The following is a 23,512-nucleotide window of genomic DNA, read 5'->3' as shown; positions in this document are numbered from 1 at the left end:
ATGACATTCCAAAGCTGCTTTTGTAGCAACTGTAATTCTTTTTCAAATGTAATTGATACGTTTTCAAGATCCTACCGAAATGTTAAACCATTCCTGGTCAACTGCTTCTAAAATCATGCTGGTCTTGGGAGTTTTCAGAAAGTTGGAGGTCTGTAGGTTTTTGTTCCCAGATCTGCATATTAAAAGCCATTTTTTTAAATCTTTTTTTTTTTTTCAACTTTACCTTTAGTTCCTGGAGCAGAAGTATGGCTACTACCACTGTAAAGACTGCAACATTCGCTGGGAAAGTGCTTATGTTTGGTGTGTTCAGGGCACCAATAAGGTAGGTGCATTTAGTCTGTTATTTGATGTGGCATAAGCCATTGATTCATTGACTCTGTACTGCTTGCTTTTTGCAGGTGTACTTCAAACAATTCTGCAGGACATGTCAGAAATCATTTAATCCATATCGAGTGGAAGACATTATGTGTCAAGTAAGTGTTTTCAGCCTGGAATATAAATGCTCTTGCATCTATTTAGCTTCTGATAGGCCAAGCCCCCTGATGTGCATATTTCATCTATAAAGGAATAATACAACCTAATTGTATTTTTGGGAATTAAAGTGGTATGGGCTCACACTGCTGTCTCAGCCAGTGAGGGAGAGTCCCCATACAGCCACAGCTATCGTGAGCATCGCTGGATCGCAGGGGGCTCAGCTAAGGATTGGGGGAGCTTCTGCACACAGGTTTTTTTTTTTTTTTTTTCTTCATGCATAGAATGCATGAAATGTTGTGCCCTTTATAACTACCTTTTAATATATAGTATAGGTGACACAAGAGGTTGTGTGCCAGGAGTGCTTAAGCAGCAGAACTGCCTATATAAAAGGTGATTGTGAATTGACTGCCTCGGGACAACAATGGCTACTACATAGTATAGAGAGAACATGAACACTGATAATTACCCACTATATTCTTTTACAGAGCTGCAAACAAACCCGATGTGTGTGTCCCGTGAAGCAGCGTCATGTAGACCCGAAGAGGCCCCATCGCCAAGACTTGTGTGGGAGGTGCAAGGGCAAAAGGCTCTCGTGTGATAGCACCTTCAGTTTCAAGTATATAATTTAATCGGTCTTGTGCATACTCCTACTGACCTGTTCTTTCTTTTGGCTGGAAAAGTGCATTTTTTTTTTTTTTTTTTTATTTTCTTTTGGAGTAGCCGAATACAGATTATTATAATAAAAACTGTCAAAGCACTTCCATCCGTATAATGAATAAAATCAACAGGTTATGAAGAAAACTATTTCGGGTGAACTTTTGTGCATTTGATTTTGCTTTTTAAATAGCGTGAGGAGTTGATCTTAAAATCAAACTCCAGTGAAAACTGTTCAGGTTTGGATGAAGTGAAGGGTCTGACCTGGTCAGGTTTTATTGCTTTCTGCTGGGGGGGATTCACTCCATATTTAGTCTACTAACGGAATTGGTACCAGCTGATTGGAGAAAAGCCAATGTAGTACCAATATTTAAAAAAAGGGCCAATATACATCACTGGGAATTACAGACCAGTTTGCCTAACATCAATAGTATTGCAAGCTCCTGGAGGGGATAAGAGATCATATACAAGATTTTGGTAAAGAAAACTATCGTTAGCAGTAATCAGCATGGATTCATGAGGAATCATTCTATGAGGCGGCGAGCTGCCATCTAGATAAAGGAAGGCCCATAGATTAGATGTGGTATATCTGGATTTTGCAAAAGCATTTGACACAGTTCCCCATAAAGGGTTACTGTACAAAGTAAGGTCTGTTGGCATGGACTGAAAACTGGCTACAAGGGCAGGCTCAGAGGGTAGTGATAAATGGAGTACTTAGAATGGTCAGGGGTGGGTAGTGGGGTCCCCCAGATTCTGTGTTGGGACCAATCCTAGTTAATTTGTTCATAAACAACCTGGAGGATGGGCTAAACAGTTCAATCTCTGTATTTGCAGACAATGCTAAGTAGGGCAATAACTTCTCTGCAGGATGTGGAAGCATTGCAAGATCTGAACAAATTAATGGGATGGGCAACCACATGGCAAATGAGGTTTAATGTGGAAAAATTTAAAATGATGCATTTGGGTGGCAAAAATATGAATGCAATCTACTCACTGGGGGAATCTAGGATGGAAAAGGACCTGGGGGTCCTAGTAAATGATAGGCTCAGCAATGGCATGCAATGCCAAGCTGCTGCTAACAAAGCAAACAGAATATCGGCATGCATTAAAAAGGGATTAACTCCAGAGATAAAACTATAATTCTCCCACTCTACAAGACTCTGGTCTGGCCTCACCTGGAATAATCTGTCCAGTTCTGGGTAGCAGTCCTCAGGAAGGATGTACTTGAAATGGAGCAAGTACAGAGAAGGGCAACAAAACTAATAAAGGGTCTGGAGGATATCAGTTATGAGGAAAGGTTGCGAGCACTGAACTTATTCTCTCTGGAGAAGAGACAGTTGAGAGGGAATATGATTTCAATTTACAAATACCATACTGGTGACCCCACAATAGGGTTAAAACTTTTCCGAAGAAGGGAGTTTAATAAGACACGTGGTCACTCATTAAAATTAGAAGAAATTAGATTTAACCTTAAACTGCATAGAGGGTTCTTTACTGTAAAGCCCCATACACACTATCAGATTTTGTGCTGATTTTTGTCTTCAGATTTACCAAAACCATGTAGTGCAAGGGTCTGCTTGATTGCATACGAATTGAAACTCCTAAGGTTTGCCCTCCATATTATAAGGTTTTGGTAAATCTGAAGGAAAAAATTCAGCAGAAAATCTGATAGTGTGTATGGGGCTGAAGAGCGGTAAGGATGAGGCATTCCCTTCCACAGGTGGGGGTTTTAGCGGGGAGCATTGAGTTTTTGTTTTTGTTTTTTTTTTTTGTTTGTTTTTCTGTAGATGCTTCACTTTTCTAATGGTGTCAAGTTGAGTTTGAACCACTGCCTTGTTTTGCAGATGGTATAGGGCAGTGATGGAGAACCTTGGCACCCCAGATGTTTTGGAACTACATTTCCCATGATACTAATGCACTCTGCAGTGTAGTTGAGCATCATGGGAAATGTAGTTCCAAAACATCTGAGGTGCCACAGTTCACCATCACTGGTATAGGGGAAATCAGACAAGGATACTACTTCTAAACATTTCCCCATTCTGCTACTCCTAGGTTATTGCATGTGATGCTGTTGGATTTTTGCCTGCTGTCTAAAGTTGGTTATCACATGGGTAGGAAATGGATGCAATGCTGACAGAGGCTTATCCCCCCTTTAGAAATGAAATTTAAAAAAAAAAAAAAAAAAAAACCCACTAGAGTTGGCTGATATTGGTTAGTGTATAAGGTGAGGACTGAAACGCAAAAAACATTGCTAGCCTGTCTAAAATAACCTGGCATTCTGAAAATGCTAGCTGCTTGACCATCATGCTGACCCTTTGCTTTATTACGAGTCATAGTTGGGTGGCAAATCAGGAAATCAGTTATTTTAGAACTCCTTGTCTGCATGTGGAGTACTGAAACTCGAGGGTCATAACAGACAGCCAACCAGAATTTTCAGGTTGCCAGTAAGAGCCACATTTGTTGCATGACACATTCACTTTGAGTGAAAACCACTCAAGTTGGGGTATGTAAGATAATTTCCTAGTTTCTCAGATCCCATCTCTAAATTTTGGTTTCAAGTTGTAAATCTAATAAAAGCTATACAAACAGGTGGGAAATCTGATACCCTAGCATCTTGCTTCTGATACTAATTAGTAGGTCGTGTGTTTATTGAATCACTGCAGTCCTGTATAAGAACTAATAATAATATTCTATGCAAGACTGTAAATTGTAGGAAGCTTATTTCCCATGAGGTTGATGGCTCAAAGCCAGCTTCAGACTACTGTTGCAGTAAGGCACAGTACTGCACCACCCCAATTTACTAAGGCAACGTATTGTGTTGCAGCACATTACAACAGGGTCATGTCTAGTTTGCTGGCAGCCCATTCAAAATGACCCACTGAAGGTGTAAAGCAGCCCTAAAAATTCCAGTTCCCATTAATGAAGCCTGTCTCATACAAAAGAGAACAATTCACTGTTCTATATAGCAACTTCACACTGCAGCCTTTTGGCTTGGCCCTTTGGGTACACTTATTCCCATTGGACACCGACAGCAAGATACAATTACTGTCCCTGACACCAATGATGGGGTACTATTCTTCCAACTGATGCCAATCAGAGCACTACGCCTCCTACTGACCATACGTGCTATATATGGCTTTACTCCCACTGATCACCAAGTTCGAGGCATTGTTTACCTGAGGTAGGGACACTTTCTATTCCCTCTGTCCCCCTAAAGTCTGAGGGACAGTAAACTGGCCCGTTTAGAAACTTTGGAGATCCCCTGTATATAAAGTATTGACTGCAAACTTCCTACTCAAACAATATTCCATAGCTTCCTGTGCAGTATCTATGGGGCCAAAGCATCAGACCCTGAACTGGGAGCCACACTAAGGCTGATCCCCAGCGTTTAACTATAAATTAAGGATGTACTGATACTTTTTTTTTTGCAAGTACTCCCTGATGCCAATTACCTAGAAAGAGTAGAGGGATAAGTGAGGGTGGAGTGAAATGGGGCTTGTGGGGTGGCAGAGTTGGGATGGAAAAGGCTGTGATCGCTAGGGGGAAGAGGTGACAGTTGATGGAGGTAGGACTCAACACAGGGAGGTCACTGAGCAGAGCCTGGTCTCCCACCCCCTGTATTGTACACAGGCAGTGCAGTAACCATAAACTATTTTATTATCTAATAAAAACACACACACAGGAAGTGTAGGAAGAAAAGGCTCGGCATAGCAGAACAAGTCCAGTGGGAGGTGAACCAAGTGTGGTACGATGGAGAAAATCCCAGTCTGGCCAGGAAGGGGAAGCCACAGATGGAGAAACTCAGAGGACAGCTGCGCTGCCAGGACCAGCGTGGAACACAGGGCCCAAAGGTGCTGCCAGCGGGAAGTGATCGGCTGCTCAGATCCCCGCTTCAGGAGGGGAGGAGGAGGTGGCGTTTCAGCTCCCAAGCTGTCATCACTGCATTTTCACGAGTACCGATACTCACAAAAATGCCTAGTATCGGTACAACCCTAGTATAAATCATTAGAGAGGTGGTCTGATGACATCACAAATGCCAACTCACCCAATCAGAGGAAGCTTTGAATTCATTCACTCAAAGCTCTGTGAAAGGCTAAGCTCCACTCAGTCTATTTTGTTCCAGGTGTGGGAAGGGAGGGGGAGTGTCCAAGATGGCTGACTGAGAGGACTTTTTTCTCTGAGCCCCGCTGGAGAATTAGCCTGTTTTTTTTTTTTTTTTCTCCTATATGTGACTTTTAGGCTCTGCATGTCTCTCAAGACTTCGGGCTGTCAGCAGAGGCGTAAGAAACTCTGCTCTCCTCTGGGCGTGGACAGCATATCCAGTCCTGTGACTCCAGTGGCTGTTATTCCCATGTGCCACTCTAACATGGCCTCCCAGAGGAGACAGCTGCTCCTACTCAGCCTGGTATCCTGGTGGTCATGACGGCCATTACATCCTGCCAAGCTGCACTGACTAGTGAGATACAAGCGGAAAGGGAAGTTTCATTGCACTGCTGGAACACAGTGCTGTAGATGTATGTAGCGGAGGATGCCTAGTTTATACAGCACACAGCCACTGCATCTCTTAGGCTTTTACTTTTGTGTTTTATAATAAAAAAAAAAATAAATAAATAAAATGCATGACCATGAGAGCCTATGAAACTTTTTCTTGATCAGCTGCAGGTCTGCTGTGCTTCGTAAAATCCTCCTTGCTGCATTTTTGGTGCAGTAAAAAAAAAACAACTCCCTGTTGAAATGAGTGTAAACTGCATCAAAAAAGCACCCGTGGTTTTTTTTTTTTTTTTTTTTTTTTTTACAACTGAGCAGTGTGAAAGTAGCCTTAATGAAGTGAATGTTTTGTTTTGAGCAGCTTGCTCGAAACAAAACCAAACTTCTAAAAGCTGCAGATCAACTCTAAGGCTCCATTCACACTAGCACGTTTTTTGATGCATGGGAATTTTTTAACATGGGTTCCTATGGAACATGTTCACATCAATGCCTTTTTGTACCTTTGCATTTTTGGAAAGGGTCAGGGACCTTTTTTCCATGCAAAATGCAGCGTTTTGCATGTAATAGAATTCAATGGACCAGCATCAAAAACGCAAGAGCAGCGTTTTTGATGCGTTTTGGGTTTTTGGCGTTTTTTTTTTTTTAACTGTATACAGTCTAAAAAAAACTGTAAAAAAAAAAACAAACGCTGCTCAAAAACGTGGCAAGCATCACAAAAAAACTCCAGAAACGCTCAAAAGCAACATGCATAGATGTGAATCGAGCCTAAGGGCTGCACCTATTTAACTTCCGACAAAGATCATAGCACTCCTGTAACTAACTTCCCAGTAACAACTGCAACTTTGCTAGTGTACTAGAGAGGCCATGAATCCCTACTTTAAATACTGAGCAGCAAAATTGCAGAGGTGTAGCTTGTCAGAACTGGGTCCTCTTTCAGTTAGGGTAAGTTCATCTTTATAAAAAAATTACACAATTTTGCAGGAAAATATGCATTTCGTTTTCACAGCAGCCTGCAAACTCCTATCAGCACTATAGATTACAAATGCCGATTACCACATTCACATTCTGTTAGGAACGATGAGCCTGCGTGTAACCTGACTTGTAGTTCCTTCACCGATCTCTGAATGGATGATGCGGCTGTGTTGGGAAGAGCCCCGTACAGCTCCTCCAATTTCAAATTTGACAGCTGCAGTGGGGGAGAAAAACCCCTGCACACTGTCATGGGTAGAAGGGTTGCTTGGGGTGTGTACTGCTCCAATCACATGGGATGAATAGAGGAGGGCTGGAGGGGATTGGAGCCGTACACATCCTTCCGACACAAGCAGAAGTAGTGAAGATGCTCCACCTCAGGGGTTCTTCCTCTAATCCAGAAGGCAGGCTTTGAAGTGTGTGACACAGTGGTGCCTTACAGGACATAGGGAATATGTGTCAGAGTTCAAGGAAGTAAATGTGAGATCTTCACAAAATAAGTTTACAAAATTAAAGATCCTTCAGGTTAATAGGCTATAAATTATTGAAATACAATGTGGAAATGAATGTATGATTTTACATTTTGAGCGTAGATAGCTTTAAATTTAATCTTGAATATCAATTGTACAGATGAAAAATGGGAATTTTCTTTTCACATGATTAGATAATTGAACTAAGTTTTTTTTTTTTTTTTTTTTAAGATTCTCAGCTTCTTGAGTGCCCATTCACACCCCTCCAGGTGTGGTAGCACGGTACAGTGTCATTGGTTTTGAAGAGCACCCCAACATGCATTGTGGTGTGCTACATTACCAAAGATAGTGCATGTCTGTTTTTGTTGGACAATTTGATGTGTTGCCATCCCAGAAGGGACTGCCCCAATGCACCTGACCCTGAAGGTCTGAGCCCTTAGTAAGTGAGCCTTAAAGAGTAACTCCACTTTTGAGGGGAAATTGCAGGGATTTTAACAAACTATTGCAGATTCCCACCTCATGTTATTTTGAAGAAATAGCTGTTTGTATCCATGTGAGTGAATCAGCTGCTGCACTTGCAGGGTCTGCATTCCTTTTGCCATTATTTCCCTTGGAGAGTATCTCACCAAAAATAACTTTTGTTGCAGGGGATGCTCAAAATCTGATTTGTACCTCGGTGCAGAATTCTGGGAATCAATAAAACAAACAGGAATTTACATACCTGGGGGGTGTCCTGTACACCATCTGTGTACAGAATGCCTCCAGATAGCCATATTGCAATTTACAGAGAATTACAGCACTGCAGATTGAAAAGGAAAGGTTGTTTTAATAACATTCAATTACAATATGACTTGTGTCACAATTGTATACGCTATTTTTTTTTGCAGATTTCCCCCCCAACAAGCGGAGTTACCCTTTTAAAGGATAACTTGACCTTCTGGAACACGTTACACCTGCAAAGGCCCCCCGCACCCAGTTTTAACAGCTAGCGGGGGATCTTCTCCCCGATCGCTGTCAAAAACTAAAAACCGTGGCTGAGTGTGGCTCTGCTTGCCCAGCAGCATCGTTCATTTAGTGTTTTGTGAATAGGAAAACAAGTCCCAACAGCATTTGCAGCTGTTGGCTTGTAATTTTCAATGAACTACCTGAGTGCTGCTGACAACTCTAGGTAGTATATGGAGCTTCCCATCAGTATGGGCAGACAGCCTGCAGGACCGTGGCATGACACCCACGATATGTTGACATGGGTGCAATGCTTTACAGGTCTCTAACAAAAAATAAATGCATATTTTTTTTTTTGTACCTGCAAAAAAATTAGCTTTATTTTGTAAATGTGAACTTATCCTTTAAGTCTGACACGTCATTTGTAAAAAATTTTTTCCTGGGCTGAACTGAACGGAAAAGAGTGCCATACTAACACACTCATGTTAGTGTGGCGATTTCCTCCACTGTGCTTTTGTGTTCTGAGGGGGACTGCTATAGGCTGCGACTGCAGAACAGATGCTGGTTTTCCAGCATAGCCATTCAACAAAAGTTAGTTAGAGCGGCTTTTTTTTTTTTTTTTTTTGGAAAGACAGCTGTACACACTGACCGAATGTCAGCTGGTTCCTGTTAAAACTGCTGATATTCAACCTGTGTGAACCCAGCCCTATTTTAGACATTGCGGCTGGCCTAATTGTGGAGACTGAATTCTAGCTCTTGCAGTAATACATAACACCTAGTAAATTTCACCAACTGGTAGCAAAGAGAACTCCATTATGCATGTAGTAATTCCATATTCACCATGCTATTAAATGTAATTTATTTAATGGCATGGGAAACTATATTGCTTGTCACTTTAAATATTAAGCTTACTTTTTGAATAGGGGAAATCATGAAAAATGTGAGAATTGTGGGTATCACTAAGTACTGTATATGCAGCCCTAACTGAAGAATAAGCTCAACTTTAAATGTATGTTAAAAAAAAAATAGTGGAAGAGTGATTACTATTTTAGTGCTATCTGAGGCTCCCACTGTCCTTTCTTAGTGCCAATGGTTCATGAGCCAGAAAGTGAGGGGAAATCAACAACCACACACAGAAATTACATTTTTTATTGTAGTAGAGTAGCGAGAAACTGTAACCCTTTGTCACCAACTCTTTAGGTGGGATGTTACACTGGAGGTGCTCATTATTATGTAATTGGCTGCACTGATGACTTAAACAGAAGCCCATCCCACCGGTTGGCCTTTGTCAGAAGTTGCCTGTGACAGCTCGGTCAGTGTTCTTGTGTTGCCGAGTGAGTGTACTTGAGGAACAATTCAGTGACGCATATATGTGCTGCAGCCTGATGTTAAAGTGGGGTTCCACCCAAAAAAACAAAAATACTTGAAAAATCCTAAAAAACAAAAAAACAAAAAAAATTTGGATATATTTTTACTTACCTCTAAATGCCTGTTGCTAGGGGGTCCCTGGTAGTCTGCCCCTTCCAGTGCCTGGGCTGGTGACATCACTTTCCCCTCGGCACAGGAAGGGCTCAGCTCTGCTCCCTTGCCGCTGTCAATCATCTGGGACCCATTACAGGTCCCAGGTGACTGAGCGGCCAATCACGGTGTGCGGCTCCGCTCGCGCAGTGGGTGCCAGGCTGTGAAGCCACAGCCCGGCACCCACAGTTGCAATGCCGGCGCCGCTGAACGGAGGGGGAGACGAGCAGGGTTTCGATCCCCCGCATCGCTGGACCCTGGGACAGGTAAGTGTCCAATTAAAAGTCAGCAGCTGCAGTATTTGTAGCTGCTGACTTTTAATTTTTTTTTTTTTTTTTACCCGACCCCCTGGGTGGAACTCCTCTTTAAGGCCCATCTCTATGCCTCTTCATGAAGGTGTGAGCATAATTGTCTCTGCTATGAGTGGGAAACACCCTAGATAGCAGTAAAAACTTAAATTCCAATACTTCTTCCACTCTAACCAACAAAAAGGTTTTCTGGACATGCCCTTTGAGACTGGATTCACACTAGTCCGGTGTGAATTGCAGCTCCGGTTTCCTTGCAAAGATAAAAATGATTCATTCAGTGGTTCCTCTCCGTTGTAGCTGTGGATCAGCTGACCAGAGGGAGGAGGGGGAGAGAATTCCTGTTCAGAACAGAACACATCTGCGAATCAGATGCGTTCCCATTGAAGATTATTGTGTCGCAACTCACACCACGCTGCAGCCTAGGAAACGCACACAAATTGTGTGCAATGCACATATGTGAACCAAACCCATTGAAAATAACATGTTTTCAAATGTTCTGCGAACTGAATGCGATGTAAGCCACATCCAATTTGCAATAGTGTGAACCCAGCCTAAAGGAGAACTATACATTGAAAAAAATAATATAACCAGCAAACTTACAAGCTATGTCCACATGTAGTAGTATCTGCATTGAGTTTCGCTAATGACAGCAGTGTGTATGCAGTGACAAAGGATAATCAAACTGCACAGTCATTACTAAGCCCCTTTCACATGGACGCCTCTGTGCAGCAGATTCCTCTTGCTTAGCAGCTCCTGTCCGCTCCGCTGTGCAGAGCAGACACGGACACAGTCCCGTTCTCCTCTATGGGGAAAACAGATGGAAACGGACTACATATCCATTTGTATCTGATCTGATCCGCCAGACTGATGGATAATAGGACCGCCATCAGTCTGGTTTTTGCAGGATAGGATAGTGGCGTATGTAAGCAGACATGTGTCCGCCGACATCCGCCACTCCATAGAGGAGACTGCAAGGTTCGATCAGGCTCGCTTGAAAAACTGACAGGCGGACCTGATCAGACAGCCAGTGTGAAAGGACCCTAAATGCGGAACGACTAAACAGAAGCAGCATGGTGTTACAAGGGTTTTGTTTAGAGTCCTTTCACACAGCTGTTAGGATCAGTTCATTGTCATGTTACGTTTTTTAGGCGGACCCGATTGGTAGCTTCATGCAAGTCTATGGGCAGGTGGATTTAAATTGATGTGTTTAGTTTATACGGCCTCACCTTGGAGTCTGTCCATGTCCGCAAAAAAAAATAAAAAATGTGCCTAAACATGATAGATCAGAAATAGTTGATTGTAAATGGATGGAAGTTCATTTTCATCCAGAGGTCATAGATCCATAAACATGATAGATCAGAAATAGTTGATTGTAAATGGATGGAAGTTTGTTTTCATCCAGAGGTCATAGATTCAATACAGATATGTAAAAGGTCCATTGGCAAAATACAGAAAAAAGATGTCACAAGACTAACATCCATCCTGCTTAGATTCAGCAGGGGATCTGTTCATCACAGATACCCCGCTAAACAGACCAGAGGACATCTGTGTGAAAGGACCCTAGGTGCAAACAAAATTATTGGATAATACTAATGCGCTTGTGTGGTGTGATGTGATGTCATCCCAACCCACCTTGCCAACAGATGTGCACACCTGTTTGGTGCATTAGGCGGGCCATTCAAATGTACTGGATACCTTAACATACCACAACAGAGTAAATGGGCCCCAAAAGTTCTGATAATGTGTATTATTGAAACAAAAAGCACACGCAGGTAAAGAGCATTTCAGCTTTACTGACTGAATTCATTTTACCCTGCAGGTTTCATTCCTGCTCATACGGCTGTATTTCAATATAAAAAATATATATATAGATATCTCTATCTATATATATATAGATATATATCTATATATCAGCTGGCCCAGTTTTTTTAAACAGAAATTAGTGGGAAACAATAACCCCCCCCTTTAAGTGTAGGCAGAAAACTGTGTAAAGGGTACATTGGAAAAAAAGGTGGGGGGTGCATGAGGCCAACTTTGACCGTGAATGTTTAGGCAGAAAAGGAAAAACAATGTAACATATGCAATGTTTTTTATTGTTAACCAAAAAGAAAAGTTGTTAGGAAGATGCAAGTAAAAATGTATTGCACTGCGAAATAAAACTAGCTCTCCCCAGTAAGCAATATTTATATTAAGAATGCCATTTACAATACCACATGCCCCGTGCAATATTCTCCAGGGGGAGGAAATACAGTGACTGCTCAATGTGACGTTTACTTAGGAGACAGTTGTCCCCCTGGGTTCTTGTGGCTCTGTAAGGGGACAATAAGGTTTTTGCTTACAGGATCATGTCTTGCCATCATTGACAGTGCTCTGTGTCTAACCTTTAACCTCTTCAAGCCATGGTGACCTCTCTACTGCAGTCTACCAGTTCCGAGTGTTACAGTTAGCACATATTTAACAGCAAAACTCAGGCTTTCGGGGGGTCCACTGCCCCCAGCAAAAGGCAACACTAAATATGACCTTTATATGAAAGGCTACATATCTTTGTGCAAAGAAATATATTCTTATCTTTTATAATCACAGTGGATAAAACGTATAAAATGCGGAATATTCCTTTTCGTCACAAGTACCCTGCAACTACATTCATATGTTTTACAAAAATAATAATGCTTGTGGTGTATACAGAAATGGTTTATTTTTTTGTGCTGCTTTTTTTCTCCTTTTTACAATGAACTGGTATTGCCAATGTTGTATTTTTTTGGTAGCTTTTCTTGTTTTATTCTTAAACAATTCCCTCAATAATGAATAAGTTATGAAAAAAAAAAAAAAAAAAAAAGAAAGAAAGAAAAAACAAAATAAGGAATTGTCAATACTTTGTAATTTGACCATCCCTGTTCTATATCATAGAATACAAATTCTACTTCAACATGTCCACCAATGAAGGTGTCCTTTCAACACCACTGCTGAAAGGGTTAACAGAGGCTATGTACACTGGTCATCCTAGAACAGTGCATTGCACACATATACAAGAAAAATACTGGTTTTATCCCCAGATCCTAGAATATATACAGAATAAAATAAGTTATCTAGTGAGAACTGCTGTTGGGCAGCATATATCTAAATATACATTATTAAAGTCTCTGCAGGCAGCTACTTTTTGGTTAGTTATCAGTATTTATACCATAAGCACTGGTCAGAGAACTGAGCAGCATCTAATAAAATTAAGTTTTTTTTTTCTTGTTTTTTTTTTTTTTTTTTTTTAGAAATATCGAGGAAAGCTCGGTTTAAAATAATTAAATGTACTACCATTTACAAGCTATGGGTTGTTAGATCTAATAAAATAAAAATTTATCCAAAAATAATGTTGCAGAACTCTTTGAGGCATGCGTGGAGACTATGTACACACATTCATACCAAAAACACAACCAAAAAGGTCCCGTCTGTTACCCATCTGCTTAGGCAGGGCAACAAAAAAGCAAAGGAGAAAATAAAGGACAAACGTATCAAACATAAATAATGAGCTCAATGGTTTCCACAGTCTTTATAAGTCATCTGCCAAAGTCACATGGGACAGTCTTGACACTGTACATATTTAGCAGGCTTCAGACTCAAGTGACCGCTACCAGAAGTCCACCGTCTTTCCCCGTGGATCCAGTCTCCGTATTGCCACTGCTTATTTATATACATCATGTTAGCCCTTTTGCTTATGGATGGTACATTCTATATGTAACAGAACGGGATCAAATAGCTTCTACTGTCACATGAATTTTACAGAACCAGAGCATCCATCACATTTCGCTGCTAGGTTTGGGGGAATGGGGAAGGGGGATTCTGAAAGTCCCACTTGCTGGAGTTCAGAACAGTCATGAAAAGGATGAAACTCAAAGACATACAGTAAATATCAAAAGGTGCTTCATATTATCTTTAGACGTCCAGTGCTTTCATTTTCAAGGCTTTCTTAGAAGCAGGTGCTCAAACGTTAGTGCTCACCGTACCGGTGATAGGCTTGGCTTTAGATAGGAGTTGGTAGGACTGCACCATACGTAGTGACATCCGGATTTCTACATTTAGCTCCATCAGTTTAGAACTGGCTTTGGACATGTCCTGCTTGGAGCCAACAATGGCAAAGCTGCCAGTCTGGCCCAGAGTTTGATGACGGAAATATATATGCAGCAGTGTTTGGATCGGATTGTCTTCTGGGCCGCCAAAGATATCATTGGGCCAGATAGTCCTAGAAAGCAATAGAAAAAAAATCATTATGATGGCACAGGAACAAGTACTGTGGAAACACCACAGTTTTTCATCTCTTCAAAACAAAAACATTTTTTTAATTTCCAGTAGACATTTTAAGTAGACATCAATATGTCAGTGTATATCATGACTTGGTACTCAAAATGAAAAAAGAAAGTGACTTGGTACTCAAAACTGTAACTCCAGACAAAATATTTTTTAAATAGTAAAAAACTGCATCTTCAGTATTACCATATGGTATCTTTGGAAGATAAATAAATTATTTGGTGGTTAATTGCGCTAATATTATCCTCTTATTACTAATTGAATACTTCAATCCGTGACTAACTGAAACCATCCTCCTTAAATAATAATAAAACACCTCCAAGTAATCTCAAAATGTGTAAAAATCCTCATACGATATTATATATAAAAATACTAAATAAATGCATGAATTGTTAGAACTAATTAATATACAGGTGCTCAAAAAAAAAAAAAAAAAAAATTATTTATATATTTATATATATATATATATATATATATATATATATATATATATATATATATATATATATATATATATATATATATATATATATATATATATATATATATCTGCTGCTTAGAGAAAATATAAATGTGTGCATAAAATAAATGCTTGAATTGTTGAAACTAATTAATATACAGGTGCTCAGAAATATATCTGCTGCTTATAAAAAATATATATAAATGTGTGCCGTACCACATAAATTATTCAGCATAAACTAAAATCCAATATTTTAGTTGTATATTAATTAGTTTCAACAATTCAAGCATTTATTTTATGCACACATTTATATTTTCTCTAAGCAGCAGATATATATATTTTTGAGCACCTGTATATTAATTAGTTCTAACAATTCATGCATTTATTTATGAGCACATTCACGTTTATGACGGAGGGTAATTTTAGTATTTTTATATATAATATGATATGAGGATTTTTACAAATTTTGATATTACTTGGAGGTGTTTTATTATTATTTAAGGAGGATGGTTTCAGTTAGTCATGGATTGTAGTATTCAATTAGTAATAAGAGGATAATATTAGCGCAATTAACCACCATATACATATTTGATCTGATCACTCATTTTAGTTGCAGCTATATTATTTGGTCATCTCTTGTTAACTATTTGGTATCCGCATCAGTAGTCTTTTCCACGTCAGCGCTTGAGTCCTTTGAATATCTTTGGACGATACCTTTGATCTGTTTTTACCGCAATTTGCGTTTTGCATGTTTTAAGCTTTTTTTTTTGTGGACAATTTGTTGTTGGGCAGCTTTTCTGCAGCTTCTCCATTGTCTATTAAACCAAAAAAAAGCACCGTTTTGCATTTAAAAAAGTCTCTAACCCCTTTCAAAAATCGCAGAGGTTGAAAAAAGCATAGCGGTGAACATGTCCTATAGCAAACCAGGGTAAATGAACTGGAGCATATTTCTGCAAAAAGCACCAAAAACGCATAGGTGTGAATTGAGCCTTACTACCCCATAAACACAAACATTTTTGCTGGAGTTCAACTTAAATGCGACAAGCTACCAGTAGAATGACAGCCCATCTAACCATCAGGGATGAAACTACGGCCCTCTAGCTGTTGCAGAACTACACGTTCCATGAGGCATTGTAAAACTGACATTCACAGAAATAACTAGGCATGATGAGAATTGTAGTTCCTGAACAACTGGAGGGCCATAGTTTGGAGACCAAATAAGTAAATTACCGTATTTATCAGGGTATAACACACACCTTTTCCCCCTGAAAACAGAGGACAAACAGTGCCTGCATGTTATACGCCAATACTATGTTTTACCAACAGGGGGTGGGGATCGGGCGGTCTGCCCCACGAGCCACCCATTGGGGGTGTGTGAGGCCAGCTGCCCCGCCTCTCCTGGCCCTGGGACAGTGCTGCCTGCATAGTCTAAAGTATAGACTATGTGATTTAAAAAAAAAATTACTTGCCAGCCCCTTCTACACCGCCCCGCCTGTGTCAGTGTCATTATAAAACAAAGCTTGTAAATATCTCAATAGCTCCGTTTTTTCTGGCTGCTCTCCTCCTCCCACTCCCCCTCCTCCTAGCTTTAGATTGGAGGAGGAGAGCGGTCACATGACCATCTATGTAACGTCAGAGAGAGCAGTCATGTGACCAGGTCAGTGGAAAAAAATCTGAGCTACTAAGGTATATGGAAGCTTCGTTTTACAATATGAGTGACACAGGAGGAGCAGTGTGGAAGGGGCTGGCAGTGATTTTTTTCTTAACTGTAGAGAATGCTGGCAGCACTGACCCAGGAGACTGGGGGTTTCCTGGGAGTGCAGGGGGAGGGGAGCTGTGTACTGGAGGGTTGTATACTGGATGGGGGGCTGTGTACTGGGGAGTGGGGTTATATACTGGATGGGGGGCTGTATACTGTGCAGGGAGGGGGGGGAGGGGGACTGTGAAAACATTTTTTCCTTAAACTTCCCTCTTAAAATTGGGGAGTGTGTTATACGCCTGTGCGTGTTATGCCAATAAATATGGTAATCATTTTAAAATGTATAATGTCGGCTTCTATAAAAGCGGCAATTGTCATCGATAAACATGACATCCAAATGGTTATAAAACTGGTGGCTGCCATATTAACTGTCTATTCATGCTAACTGCACATTAAAAAAAATTCAAATCACAAGAAAGATTTTAGTCAACCAATTCTAAACTAGGCCTTCAAACTCGCCTATGTATGAAAAACTCCACAGAGGGGACCTAAAGATGACCCATTGCAATCGCAACAGCAATAAGACTAAATTCCATGCTTATCAATTTCATCACTTAGTAATGATTTGGTTTATTAATACACACAATAATTTATTGCTCTATCGCATCTATGATTTCTATCCATTACATTTTTTTGCTGGTTTACAAGACGTCTACCATCAACCTCCAGTTTGATTGGGGTGACAAGGAATAAATTAGGATGAGCAGAACAAAAATTGCCATTATCACCACTAGTGTATTTTCACTTAGATTACAGTGTTTAAATCCAACACACATCCAAATGCCCATGAAAAAGAACTTCACAACATGACCTTCTATTAAGCCACACACTCTTGGTCAGATATAACCGTAATGAAGATTATTTTTACCATACCTGAATGCCTTAACTTGTGCAATGGCTGACACAAATTCCTTTCCTCTAAGGGCCTCAATGAGAGAGTGGACAGCAGCCTCAGCGCTCGCTTGGTAAAAATCAGAGAAGTCACAATCCTCGATGCCAATGTCAGTGCTGGCTTCTGCTTCTTTTAGACATGCCTCCAGCTGACACAGCTCCTCTGACATGTTTATGACCTGTGAAATGTATTAAAGTAGATGTAAACCATCATACAAACTTTGACACTGCCATTTTCAATATTTTAAAAACTGAAGCTTTCATGAACAATTCCTGGTGATCCTGCCATGTCTTGTTCAGGCACATCCCTGTCATAGGGTAATAATGCTCTGTCTCTGCCCCCCCTAATAGTGCTCCTATACAGTGGCGTCACTAGGGAAGGCCGGGGGGTGCGTTCCGCACCAGGGTGACACCCGCCAGAGAGGTGACACCTGTGGGCAGTGTTGCACCGCACCCCCTACACTGATCTGCGCTCGCGGCTGTCTCACTCATTGAAGTGGACAAAGCTGTCTCACCCTCCTCTTTGCTTACATGTATACAGGAGGAGGGAGTCCGAGGAGAGACACACACCGCTGTGCATGTGCCGTGCTGTTCTGAGGTCTGTACGCTACATTGTAATGTAGATGGACATGTGCAGGGGAGGCGCTATGGGAGGAGACGGGGGGTGTCTGCACTGAGGGAGGGTCTGCACTGGGGGGGGGGGGGGGGGTCGTCTGTACTGGAGGAGGTCTATACTGAAGGGGGTGTAACACCAATTTTTTCCGCATCAGGTGACACCAACCCTAGTGACGCACCTGCTCCTATAGAGTCACCCAGGCTTCCGATAGAGAACACAAGTGGACATTTAAACACGCTTATGTAGGGATGGTCTGCTGTTATCAGGAAACCCACAATCAGAAATGCCATGCACCGATTGCTGGAGTACATGATGTAGAGAGGAAGAGGCTGCAAAGAGGCAAGTGGATATCAACAGCACTGAGATACAAAGAAGCCCACCAAACACAGCCGAAAAATACATGCATCAATTTTTCTGACGCAGCACATATGTGGTACACTGTGGCAAACTGCAGTGTGGTTATATTTCTCACTACGGTATTAGTGGTGCAATAAACCCTCATAAATGGGACCATAATACACTACACTACGTGTGTTGTAGTATCGTGTGTTAAACTGAGGATTACCACAATGCAAAAAAGTGTCCATGGACCCCATAGTCACAAATCTTGGTGTAAAAATTGACTCCGAACTCAGTTCTGAGGCCCATATAAATCACCTATGCAAGATCTCTTTCTATCATCTCCGTAACATCTCTAAACTTTGTCCCATTCTCTCCCTCTCAGATGCCGAAAAGCTGGTCCATGCTTTTGTCTCCTCCAGATTGGACTACTGTAACGCACTTCTCATTGGGATTTCTAGAAAGAGTCTACAGAGGCTTCAGTACATCCAAAACTCTGCAGCAAGTATCCTGATGAGAGTGCGGAAACATGAGCACAGTACTCCCATTCCTTACTCACTCCACTGGCTTCCTGTATCCAACAGGATTGAGTACAAGTTTTCTCTCCTCACATACCAATGTATCCATGGACATGCCCCCCTCTACCTTAAAACTTCTCAAACTACAAAACACAACACGTCCCCTCTGCTTCAATCACTCAAATCTTCTTCATATACCAAGAACTAGACTCACAACAATGGGAGACAGGACCTTTTGTGCAGCTGCCCCGTGCCTGTGGAATGCCCTACCTGACACCTTAAGGGCTCCTCAATCTACTGATTGTTTTAAAAAAGGTCTTAAGACATTTCTTTTTAGCAAAGCCTTTTGTCCATTTTAGATTTTCGTTTCATTGTATAAATTGCTCATTTTTTTCTTTTTTGTTTTAACCTGTAGCGCTTTGAGATCTTTTGATGAAAAGGGCATTATAAAGAAAATGTATTTTTTTTATTATATGCAAATCAGTTAAGGTTTACATCTAAATTATATATATATATTATATATATTTTATATATATAATATATATACATACATACTCTGTCAGGTTTTGTTCATTGTTGGGTCCCATTAGCAGATTTTCTTTTACTCACCTTCAATAAATATTTTTATAGCGTACCTCTTGTCAAGTTTAAAAACATTTTTATAAGAATTTTATGCATTCCCTTTCCAGTTTCTTTTTTTGGCTGTCTAGGTGTGCCCAGACAGACAGAAGTGCTACCACAGACCATGGGTTGCAGGAAGGAAAATTTGTTTGATTGCTCATCAACACAGACATTGTATACTGGTGGGTGGAGGGGCTGAGAAGCCGTCCTTGCCAGGAGAAGACCGTGATCATTGCTAGTGGCTATGCTAGCAATAATGGTATGTAAAATCCAACAGGCTTGTTGTACCCAAGTTGATCAATCAATAAACCTGGTACATTCAAGCCTGCCCATACATGATTGGGATATCAGCCGGTTGAGTAGGTTCTATGGCCGGCCTTAGACAGCTGTCACCAAAATAGGCGCCAACGGTGGAAACTTCCTCGTGACTCTTATTCTAGTGACAAAATAAAATTCTTGGTGGCAATGCTCATTAGAACAAAGAGAAAATGGTAAAACTCTGTTTTGGAGACACAGATAACACTAAAAAAGAAAAAAAAGGGACAGCTATTCTAACCCCCCAATGCTCTACTAAAGCGGAGGTTCACACAAAAATTGAACCTCCGTTTTTCGGAACCCCCCCCCCCTCTCCGGTGTCACATTTGGCACCTTTCAGGGGGGAGGGGGGTGCAGATACCTGTCTAAGACAGGTATTTGCACCCACTTCCGGCATAGACTCCCAAGGGAGTCTATGCCTCTTCCCATCCCCACCGCACTGTCTGCTGGGACACACACGGGTCCCAGAGACAGCAGGGACCAGTTAGGAAGCGCAGAGCGACTCGCACATGCGCAGTAGGGAACCGGGAAGTGAAGCCGCAGCGCTTCACTTCCTAAATCCCTTACAGAGAAAGGCGGCAGCACCCGAGGACCGAGGGACGATTCGGTCTTGGGTGCCGACATCGCTGGACCCTGGGACAGGTGAGTCTCCTTATTTTAAAAGTCAGCAGCTGCAGTATTTGAAGCTGCTGACTTTTACATTTTTTTTTTTCACGGGACTCCCTCTTTAAAAATTGCCTTTTCTACTGTCCCCGTTCATCATGGATTATCAAGTCTTTCAGAGACTGAACTTCCTGCAGCCAGGATGATGGCATGTAAGGTAAGCCCAGTGTACCTATGAGTAAATAGTTTTTACTCCATAGAATAGCTGCCTCCTTGGGGCTGACAAATTAGCTTTAAGCAAATAAGGTGGCAGCACAGGCAACCAATGTTTAAGGCTTTCTTGATATAATAGTGACCACAGCCTTTTTTGAAACCACCAATCTATATATCCCAGCCAATGTACACATCTCAATCTATATGGCCTTTGGCCACCATACCTCAGTCTCTTTCTTAATAGTGTCCACTTGATTGATGAGCTTGCAGTAGGCCTGGAATAGCAGCAGCAGCTGGAAGTGCAGTTTGTAAAGCCTTCGGCACAGCTCAAGCTCCTAGACAACATGGAGGAATTGCAAGACGTAACTTTGGTGTACTAATTATACATAACAGACTGTATAATCAAATGTTGTTACTGGTTAATGCAAGTAAGAAAAGTGCAGGCAACTAATGATTACAAAGGGTCAAGAATTGTGTTAAATAAAATAAAAAACACATGGAAACGGCCTCGACGAGGGAATCAGACGTGCTACTTAGAAACCAGCAGCCGGTTAGATTAATTTCATGAGGAAGACTAATAAGCAAGCCAACAAAAAAAAAAAAAAAAAAAAGAGAACTAGACCTAAGTTTTAAAGTTATATCATACTGATTCTAGCAATATGTGCATGTAGTACTCTACTTAATACACAATTACAAGGGAAACCAATTCAGTATACAGATCACAGTCTACCCACTAATACTATTAGAGGCTTTTCCTAGGTTTGTATACTTGAACCAGTTGCTGGGCTCCTTGAAGGCTCATGCATACTGCTATTTTGCAGCGACTGGGTCATAAAAAAATATATAGGTATTACCCTTGTTTTCTTTTCCCCCCAATACTTAAGGTTAAACCCATTTCGTAAGCAGCTAATTAAAGCCTTGGTGCCCAGACAAAATTTATTAGCTTTACTATGCAACCGGTAACTCTGTGCCTAATTTGCTGCCCGGGATTTTTAAAGGGCATATAATGCTTTTATTTGGTGCACTGCTTTAATAAAACCTCTGCTCACAATTTATTTTATAAGCGGACAATACAGTTTTGCTTAAACTTTTTCAAATTTTTTTTTTTTTTGCCACACTAATGTTTTCCAACATTGTACTTCACTCTCTGTTCACAAAGAGAGAAGCTTGGTGTTAGCTGCAGGTTACAGATTTTGGTTTCTGTGGGGAAAAAGGAGCACCCCCCTACATCAATGCTGAAAAAACTGTGGCCAGACTGGGAAAGGTGAAACTGTGTGAGATGGAGGTGTATGGAAAAGCAGCCAGGCATCACTGTGCATTGTTCTGGTCAGAATTTATAAAGTTTTAAACTGCTGAGAGCTCACTCTTCTTTTCCATGCGACAGAGCTGGAGGGTAAGAAATAGCAAAGGGAGGGGAAGGGAGGCAGACAGTGCAACCACTCTGGTGTAGTAAGTTCCAAGGAAGTTTATTTACAAAGAAAAGTTAAAAATGAAAACTCACAAAGTATAAAAACCACACATGTATATATGGGAGTCCACAGAAGAGAGTAAGCCTGTGGTGAAGGCATAGTCCTAAAAGGGTGCAGCTAGATGGATGGGCTGAGGAGAGTGAAGGTCCCTCGAAAAGCATCCTGTGACCCTGGTCTCCAGATGGACATTACTATCCATCAGACATTGAAACCAGGAATGAGGAAGCCGTGGGACTACACATGCCTACTGGGTTGTCAGAGCCATTTCGCCATTAACAGCCAGTGGCACAGAGATCCGGACTTTGTGCCTGTAGCAGCTCATCACCCATTTATCTATCTGTACCCTTTTAGGACTGTGCCTCCACAACAGTTTTACACTGTCCCATGACTTCCCATATATACATGTGTGGTTTTTATACTTTGTGAGTATTCATTTTTAACTTTTCTTTGTAATTAAAGGCCCTGTAAGCCTCGGTTCACACCAGAGGCGGCACGACTTGCAGGTCACCTCACAGAGGCGACCTGCACAAGACTGCCGGGGCGACTTGCAAAACGACTTCTGTATAGAAGTCTATGCAAGTCGCCCCCAAAGTCGTACAGGAACCTTTTTTTAAGTCGGAGCGACTTGCGTCGCTCCGATTAGAACGGTTCCATTGTACTGAACGGGGCGCTACTTGTCAGGCGACCTAGGTCGCCTGACAAGTTGTCCCAGTGTGAACCGAGGCTAAGGGTTTGTTTTTTTTTTTCTTTTTTAAATAACAAACAAATCATACTTACCTCCACTGTGCAGATCGTTTTGCACAGAGTGGCCCCGAACGTCGTCTTCTGGGGTCCCCCGGCGGCTCAATCAAAAGCCGAGAACCCCGGGCAGAGAGACAGTGCGTCCCCGCCAGGTCAAGTTCCAGGGTTCAGGTAAGTATAACTGGGGGGCTGGTCACTGCCAGATGTTTTTTCAACTTGGCATTTGGGAACAATAAAAATGTTTCATTTTTAGGTTGGGTAAGCAAAAGCAACCCATGTCAAACTGCAAATTCTACGTGACTGAGGCTGCAGCAGCATGGCATTACCTTGCTAGTTTTAGAAGCAAGCTAGCAAAACCATAAGTCAAGGTCAGTTGGGTTTTAGAAATTCTGTTCGTGGTGAGCTGTCCTGAGCAATACAAATGCTAGTGTGACAAACATAAAATAAAGAGTCGAAAGGACAGCTGCATGTGTTGATGACTTTCTGTTTGAACTTACATTTTATTAATATGTTGCAGATTAGAGAGGTACTCCAAGAAGCACTATTGCATCTAAATAGTTCCTTTAACAAAACCCCACAGCAAATCGAGAAAATTAATAAATCTTTTTGTGTAAAAACCCTACTATTTGTAACTATTTGTAAGTGTTTCCCAAACTTGTCCTTGAGTCTCACAAACTGTTCATATTTTGAGGATATTCATACAGGAAGCCAATCAGTATGGCAACCGATCTGTGTACTGTTGGTGTGACTTGAGGATAGGTTTTAAACACAATATTTTATAGTATGTGTATATTTCTAACAGTCAGACACCATAGAATTAAAATATAAAATCATGCAAAAAAAATTTA

At 41.2% G+C, this 23,512-nt stretch overlaps 2 protein-coding genes across 8 annotated transcripts in view; one reads left to right on the top strand and one right to left on the bottom strand.

Annotated features, from left to right (window-relative positions):
• Window positions 1–1,268, top strand: part of ZAR1 (zygote arrest 1) — an 8,623-nt gene extending 7,355 nt beyond the window's left edge. The window contains exons 2-4 of the mRNA XM_073608473.1: window positions 230–322; window positions 399–473; window positions 960–1,268. Of these exons, the coding sequence (XP_073464574.1) occupies window positions 230–322; window positions 399–473; window positions 960–1,103 (312 nt within the window). The 3' untranslated portion in view covers window positions 1,104–1,268. The remainder of the gene's footprint in view (window positions 1–229; window positions 323–398; window positions 474–959) is intronic.
• Window positions 1,269–11,895: 10,627 nt separating this feature from the next.
• Window positions 11,896–23,512, bottom strand: part of FRYL (FRY like transcription coactivator) — a 460,530-nt gene continuing 448,913 nt past the window's right edge. For all 7 annotated transcript variants that reach the window (XM_073608470.1, XM_073608466.1, XM_073608467.1 and 4 more), the window contains 3 exons: window positions 20,679–20,789; window positions 17,212–17,408; window positions 11,896–14,054 (listed from right to left, as the gene is read on the bottom strand). In XM_073608470.1, coding sequence (XP_073464571.1) covers window positions 13,796–14,054; window positions 17,212–17,408; window positions 20,679–20,789 — 567 coding nt within the window. In that variant the 3' untranslated portion in view covers window positions 11,896–13,795. The remainder of the gene's footprint in view (window positions 14,055–17,211; window positions 17,409–20,678; window positions 20,790–23,512) is intronic.

The sequence above is a fragment of the Aquarana catesbeiana genome, linkage group LG01 (assembly GCF_042186555.1).
Source record: "Aquarana catesbeiana isolate 2022-GZ linkage group LG01, ASM4218655v1, whole genome shotgun sequence".
Taxonomy (NCBI): Eukaryota; Metazoa; Chordata; class Amphibia; order Anura; family Ranidae; genus Aquarana; species Aquarana catesbeiana.
This window is presented reverse-complemented; position numbering and strand designations above follow the sequence as displayed.